The 7,898-nt window shown below is 52.1% G+C and overlaps 1 protein-coding gene across 1 annotated transcript in view; it reads right to left on the bottom strand.

The window, feature by feature from the left end:
• Positions 1-487: 487 nt before the first annotated feature.
• LOC311124352 (ras-associated and pleckstrin homology domains-containing protein 1-like) overlaps positions 488-7,898 on the bottom strand; it is a gene marked incomplete at both ends in the record, with an annotated part of 21,414 nt that continues 14,003 nt past the window's right edge. The window contains 5 exon segments of the mRNA XM_084198513.1: positions 488-537; positions 540-617; positions 1,535-1,655; positions 2,430-2,528; positions 4,986-5,096. Of these exon segments, the coding sequence (XP_084054639.1) occupies positions 488-537; positions 540-617; positions 1,535-1,655; positions 2,430-2,528; positions 4,986-5,096 (459 nt within the window).

Here is a 7,898-nt window from a genome sequence, read left to right as displayed (position 1 = left end):
GAATTCTGAGGCAGGTCAATAGAGACAGGTGATAGGGTAAGGTGAGGAATACTGAGGCAGGTCAATAGAGACAGGTGATAGGGTAAGGTGAGGAATTCTGAGGCAGGTCAATAGAGACAGGTGATAGGGTAAGGTGAGGAATACTGAGGCAGGTCAATAGAGACGGGTGAGGAATACTGAGGCAGGTCAACAGAGAGACAGGTGATAGGGTAAGGTGAGGAATACTGAGGCAGGTCAATAGAGACAGGTGATAGGGTAAGGTGAGGAATACTGAGGCAGGTCAATAGAGACAGGTGAGGAATACTGAGGCAAGTCAACAGAGAGACAGGTGATAGGTTAAGGTGAGGAATACTGAGGCAGGTCAACAGAGAGACAGGTGATAGGTTAAGGTGAGGAATACTGAGGCAGGTCAATAGAGACAGGTGATAGGGTAAGGTGAGGAATTCTGAGGCAGGTCAATAGGTGTGAGTACAGGAGGAGGTGGTACCTCATCCTGGGTGCCTCTCTTCCAGGCCTCGGAGAAGATGGAGCCGACCTGCTCTGAGAGGTGTGGCCTGACAGGTTGCTCTCTGACACAGCAACACCACTATCAGTACTGGAGTGGTTCGACTGGGACTCTGGAGAGAGGGAGGGAGGGAGGGGGAGAGATGGAGAGAGAGAGAGAGAGAGAGAGAGAGAGAGAGAGGGGGGGGGGGGGGGAGAGAGAGAGAGGGGGGGGGAGAGAGAGAGGGGTAGAGGGAGAGGGAAAGGGAGAGGGAGAGAGAGAGAGAGAGAGAGGAAGAGAGGGGGAGAGAGAGAGAGAGAGGGAGAGAGAGAGAGGGGGAGAGAGAGAGAGGGGGGGGGGAGAGAGGGGGGAGAGAGAGAGAGAGAGAGAGAGAGAGGGGGAGAGAGAGAGAGAGAGAGGGAGAGAGAGGGAGAGAGAGAGAGAGAGGGGGGGGAGAGAGAGAGAGAGGGGTAGAGGGAGAGAGAGAGAGGGGTAGAGGGAGAGAGAGAGAGAGAGAGAGAGAGAGAGAGAGAGAGAGAGAGAGAGAGGGGGGGGGGAGAGAGGGGGGGAGAGAGAGAGAGAGAGAGAGAGAGAGGGGGAGAGAGAGAGAGAGAGGGGTAGAGGGAGAGAGAGAGAGGGGTAGGGAGAGAGAGAGAGAGAGAGAGAGAGAGAGAGAGAGAGAGAGAGAGAGGGGTAGAGGGAGAGAGAGAGAGAGAGAGAGGGGGAGAGAGAGAGAGAGAGAGGGAGAGAGAGGGAGAGAGAGAGAGAGAGAGAGAGAGGGAGAGAGGGAGAGAGGGAGAGAGAGGGAGGGAGAGAGGAGAGTTAGAGCAAGTACAAATCTTATAAATACTGCTAAGTAAGTGGGTAACTGCAGGGTTGGGTTCTAATCAATTTCAATTCAGTCATTTCAGGAAGTAAACTGAAATTCCTGGAATTGTACTTCCTGAAATGACTGAATTTAAATAATAAAATAGATGTCAGCCCTGCTATACTGTAGCTGAGTGCAGGTGTGCTGTGTTGTAGATGTGTTGTGTGTCCACCACCACTCACCAGGAAGGCTGGAGGAGCTGGATCCAGACTTGATAGAGGAGCTAGAGAGAGAGGACCAGTCGTGGGCTGCCTCAGTCCTCTTCATAGCCTCCTGGTAGTTCACATACAGGGTCTTCCCATACTGGGGAGACAGAGAGAGATACATCGGTCAACAGACATCAGGGGTGTATTTACAGGGTCTTCCCATACTGGGGACACAGAGAGAGATACATCGGTCAACAGACATCAGGGGTGTATTTACAGGGTCTTCCCATACTGGGGACACAGAGAGAGATACATCGGTCAACAGACATCAGGGGTGTATTCATTAGTCGTTCAGAAACAGATGTTCAGGAGTGTATCTTAGTCCATGCCGCTCTGTCATTGCTTGTCCATATATGTATATATTCTTAAATTCCATTCCTTACTAGTTTTGTGTGTATTGGGTATATGTTGTGAAATTGTTAGATATTACTTGTTAGATATTACTGCACTGTCGGAGCTAGAAGCACAAGCATTTCGCTACACCCGCTATAACATCTGCTAAACACGTGCATGTGACAAATAACATTTGATTTGATTTGATTGATTTATTAGTCGGTCAACAACAGACATTAGGGGTGTATTCATTAGTCGGTTTCCTCAGCAAAGCGGTTTGCAACGGAAACGGTTTACTCCCAGCGTAAAACGTTTTGCAACGAAAACGAGAGTTTTTATTGAACAAATTCAGGTAGGTCCCTCCCCATTTCGTACCGCTTGCTTCTGTTTGGTTCCTAGTGAATACACCCACATCTTTCCATCAGGACCAAATACTTTGAGTTTGGCCGTTGAGGTATTCTGTCAAAGACGTTATATGAGCACCCAGACTACGGCTCTGCTTTCTCATTACGTTGTTGCTGAGGCAACATAACGTTACCTTGGCGATGCGTATCCCGTTGATCCACTGGTGTAGTGTTCTGACATCATCACAACACAGGTACTTGATGTACTGGGATTTCTTCTGGATCTGAGGGTGCTGAACAAACAGAGAGACAATGGGACATGTTAACGACGACGCGTCACATGAATAGCGTGCTTGGATTTCTCTAATTTGTGTCTTTAATTGGGCTATAATCTCTCGTGGACTGATTCTGCAAGGTTTTAGTTCTGGGTTAAGCAAGATGAATTGGGCTAAAACCCCAGAGATGTGAGTTGAGGCTATGCAGAGATGGTTTCTCAGTAGTTTTATACACTGTGCCACTAGATGGCAGTGTGACGCTGTACAAGGCTGTACTTCTCTACTCTGACAGGAAGACTGAGGGCAGCGATACAACATCCTCAATCCCTCTGCTGTACCCAGTTCCTCCCATCAGGAAACATTACCATCACACCAGAAAAGAAAACCTTCTCGGTTTACTAGGTTACTTTCCTGAGGAAACGGAAGGGAAATATTTGGTTCATAATTGACATGGCTTTGGAGCCTCTATTATTTAAAAGAGTACTGACAAGAGAAAGGACGGCGCTTCACGGCATTATGATTAGGTTCCCTTCTCTCCGCTTCACGGCATTATGATTAGGTTCTCTTCTCTCCATTCCCCCAAAACAACTCAGCAAACGCCCTCGTCCCCCTTGTCCATAATGTAATCCTATTCTTTATGATTTAAAAGGCAAAACTGATCAGCACTCGTACTCTGTGACACTTTGTGGGCCCAGCCAGGTGTTACTACCGGCTGAGTCTTTGGCCTCACCTCAAAGAACTTTGCTAACGTAACATGAAGAGATTCAGATGATATAATATTCAAAACATCGTAAGACTTCCTGGGCATCATTACAGCTAGAGTCAGACAGTCGCACTCTGTGCAGAAACAGGGATAGGGGTAGGGAGTGTGCAGAGGGTATGCAGGGATAGGGGTAGGGAGTGTGCAGAGGGTATGCAGGGATAGGGGTAGGGAGTGTGCAGAGGGTATGCAGGGATAGGGGTAGGGAGTGTGCAGAGGGTATGCAGGGATAGGGGTAGGGAGTGTGCAGAGGGTATGCAGGGATAGGGGTAGGGAGTGTGCAGAGGGTATGCAGGGATAGGGGTAGGGAGTGTGCAGAGGGTATGCAGGGATAGGGGTAGGGAGTGTGCAGAGGGTATGCAGGGATAGGGGTAGGGAGTGTGCAGAGGGTATGCAGGGATAGGGGTAGGAGGTGTGCAGAGGGTATGCAGAGATAGGGGTAGGGAGTGTGCAGAGGGTAGGCAGGGATAGGGGTAGGGAGTGTGCAGAGGGTATGCAGGGATAGGGGTAGGGAGTGTGCAGAGGGTATGCAGGGATAGGGGTAGGGAGTGTGCAGAGAGTATGCAGGGATAGGGGTAGGGAGTGTGCAGAGGGTATGCAGGGATAGGGGTAGGAAGTGTGCAGAGGGTATGCAGGGATAGGGGTAGGGAGTGTGCAGAAACAGGGATAGGGGTAGGGAGTGTGCAGAGGGTATGCAGGGATAGGGGTAGGGAGTGTGCAGAGGGTATGCAGGGATAGGGAGTGTGCAGAGGGTATGCAGGGATAGGGGTAGGGAGTGTGCAGAGGGTATGCAGGGATAGGGGTAGGGAGTGTGCAGAGGGTATGCAGGGATAGGGGTAGGGAGTGTGCAGAGGGTATGCAGGGATAGGGGTAGGGAGTGTGCAGAGGGTATGCAGGGATAGGGGTAGGGAGTGTGCAGAGGGTATGCAGGGATAGGGGTAGGGAGTGTGCAGAGGGTATGCAGGGATAGGGGTAGGAAGTGTGCAGAGGGTATGCAGGGATAGGGAGTGTGCAGAGAGTATGCAGGGATAGGGGTAGGGAGTGTGCAGAGGGTATGCAGGGATAGGGGTAGGGAGTGTGCAGAGAGTATGCAATCTGTGGGGGCAGGGCTAGGTGGGAGTATCAGTCTGTGGGGGCAGGGCTAAGTGGGAGTAGCAGTCTGTGGGGGCAGGGCTGGGGGCAGGGCTAGGTGGGAGTAGCAGTCTGTGGGGGCAGGGCTAAGTGGGAGTAGCAGTCTGTGGGGGCAGGGCTAGGTGGGAGTAGCAGTCTGTGGGGGCAGGGCTAGGTGGGAGTAGCAGTCTGTGGATGTATTATTATGTTATTGATCGATTGACTATGACTTTTTAAAATCACCCAGTAGTGCTATTTGCAGAGTTAGCTCCAGGTAAATGTTGCAATTCTTCAGCAATTCCTGAACCTGCAACCAAAAACAAGTTTGGGATACATCCTGGGTGTTTGCTCTCACCTTCAGGGCCAGGCAGTAGTCTGTGGTGGTGTTGTGGTACTAGTGATAGCAGGGTGTGTAGGTCAGGTGTGGTACTAGTGATAGCAGGGTGTGTAGGTCAGGTGTGGTACTAGTGATAGCAGGGTGTGTAGGTCAGGTGTGGTACTAGTGATAGCAGGGTGTGTAGGTCAGGTGTGGTACTAGTGATAGCAGGGTGTGTAGGTCAGGTGTGGTACTAGTGATAGCAGGGTGTGTAGGTCAGGTGTGGTACCTTCAGGGCCAGGCAGTAGTCCGTTGGAGCCTTGTACTTGCTGCGGTAGTCCTGTCCATAGTAAACATTAACATGATCCAGCTGGAGGAAACACACCAGTTCTCTAGAAGCCTGCCAGCGGGAGAGGAGAGAGAAGAAATCAAGTATTTATTGTTGACTGTCATGGCCTTCACTCACTGCACCTCACTGCACTGGCCTTCACCTCACTGCACTGGCCTTCACCTCACTGCACTGGCCTTCACCTCACTGCACTGGCCTTCACCTCACTGCACTGGCCTTCACCTCACTGCACTGGCCTTCACCTCACTGCACAGGCCTTCACCTCACTGCACTGGCCTTCACCTCACTGCACTGGCCTTCACCTCACTGCACTGGCCTTCACCTCACTGCACTGGCCTTCACCTCACTGCACTGGCCTTCACCTCACTGCACTGGCCTTCACCTCACTGCACTGGCCTTCACCTCACTGCACTGGCCTTCACCTCACTGCACTGGCCTTCACCTCACTGCACTGGCCTTCACCTCACTGCACTGGCCTTCACCTCACTGCACTGGCCTTCACCTCACTGCACTGGCCTTCACCTCACTGCACTGGCCTTCACCTCACTGCACTGGCCTTCACCTCACTGCACTGGCCTTCACCTCACTGCACTGGCCTTCACCTCACTGCACTGGCCTTCACCTCACTGCACTGGCCTTCACCTCACTGCACTGGCCTTCACCTCACTGGACTGGCCTTCACCTCACTGCACTGGCCTTCACCTCACTGCACTGGCCTTCACCTCACTGCACTGGCCTTCACTCACTGCACTGGCCTTCACCTCACTGCACTGGCTTTCACCTCACTGCACTGGCCTTCACCTCACTGCACTGGCTTTCACCTCACTGCACTGGCCTTCACCTCACTGCACTGGCTTTCACCTCACTGCACTGGCCTTCACCTCACTGCACTGGCCTTCACCTCACTGCACTGGCCTTCACCTCACTGCACAGTCCACTGAGTGGCGCTCTACAGAAGATTGAGTGAGAGGGACATTTACATTGACCAGCTTCCATCTTCAGACTGTTAAAGAGTCACCACTAGCCGGCCTCCACCCAGTCCTCAACCCTTCCATCCTCCCTGAACTAGCCGGCCTCCACCCAGTCCTCAACCCTTCCATCCTCCCTGAACTAGCCAGCCTCCACCCAGTCCTCTACCCTTCCATCCTCCCTGAACTAGCCAGCCTCCACCCAGTCCTCTACCCTTCCATCCTCCCTGAACTAGCCGGCCTCCACCCAGTACTCAACCCTTCCATCCTCCCTGAACTAGCCAGCCTCCACCCAGTACTCAACCCTTCCATCCTCCCTGAACTAGCCGGCCTCCACCCAGTCCTCTACCCTTCCATCCTCCCTGAACTAGCCGGCCTCCACCCAGTCCTCAACCCTTCCATCCTCCCTGAACTAGCCAGCCTCCACCCAGTCCTCTACCCTTCCATCCTCCCTGAACTAGCCGGCCTCCACCCAGTACTCAACCCTTCCATCCTCCCTGAACTAGCCAGCCTCCACCCAGTACTCAACCCTTCCATCCTCCCTGAACTAGCCGGCCTCCACCCAGTCCTCTACCCTTCCATCCTCCCTGAACTAGCCAGCCTCCACCCAGTCCTCAACCCTTCCATCCTCCCTGAACTAGCCGGCCTCCACCCAGTCCTCTACCCTTCCATCCTCCCTGAACTAGCCAGCCTCCACCCAGTCCTCTACCCTTCCATCCTCCCTGAACTAGCCGGCCTCCACCCAGTCCTCTACCCTTCCATCCTCCCTGAACTAGCCGGCCTCCACCCAGTACTCAACCCTTCCATCCTCCCTGAACTAGCCGGCCTCCACCCAGTACTCAACCCTTCCATCCTCCCTGAACTAGCCAGCCTCCACCCAGTACTCAACCCTTCCATCCTCCCTGAACTAGCCAGCTACCACCCAGTACTCAATCCTTCCATCCTCCCTGAACTAGCCAGCTACCACCCAGTACTCTACCCTTCCATCCTCCCTGAACTAGCCAGCTACCACCCAGTACTCTACCCTTCCATCCTCCCTGAACTAGCCGGCCTCCACCCAGTACTCTACCCTTCCATCCTCCCTGAACTAGCCGGCCTCCACCCAGTCCTCAACCCTTCCATCCTCCCTGAACTAGCCGGCCTCCACCCAGTACTCTACCCTTCCATCCTCCCTGAACTAGCCGGCCTCCACCCAGTCCTCAACCCTTCCATCCTCCCTGAACTAGCCGGCCTCCACCCAGTACTCTACCCTTCCATCCTCCCTGAACTAGCCGGCCTCCACCCAGTACTCAACCCTGCACCATACAGACTGCTTCCCTATGTACACATAGTCATTGAACACTGGTCACTTTAATAATGTTTACATACTGTATTCCCTCCCTCCTTCCTTCCCTCTCTCTCTCTCCCTCTCTCTCTCTCTCTCTCTCTCTCTCCCTCTCTCTCTCTCTATCTCTCTCCACGACTGTAGTATTCTGATAATACTCAATTGCACTTTTCTTAACCAGATGATCATTTGCAGTCAGCTCCCCTTGAGGACAATTTTATACTTATTTGTTATTTGTAAGTGTGTTGCGATTTCTAAATGCACTTTAAATAATGCTTGATTTGGTTAGCCAGTATTGGGAACTACCAATCCAAAGAATAAGTATCTATGACATGATGTTATTTCTGGATCTACAATGACAATTGCAGTTCCCCATGTTACTGAATGGGTAAGAGGGGCCTGAAAAATATCATTTCATGAATCACTAGTGTGTCTTGCAGCAATAGTGTTTGCAGACTACTTCATTGCTGATCGGGGTTTTTTTTGGCCCAGAAGCACCACAGATGTCAGACTATACACACTATTTCATAATAATAATAATAATAAATAAATAAATAAATA

Source organism: Coregonus lavaretus, assembly GCF_964263955.1.
Source record: "Coregonus lavaretus genome assembly, contig: HAP1_SCAFFOLD_8102, whole genome shotgun sequence".
NCBI classification, from domain to species: domain Eukaryota; kingdom Metazoa; phylum Chordata; class Actinopteri; order Salmoniformes; family Salmonidae; genus Coregonus; species Coregonus lavaretus.
Note: the sequence above shows the minus strand (reverse complement) of the source record. Positions and strands in the feature narration are given on the sequence as shown.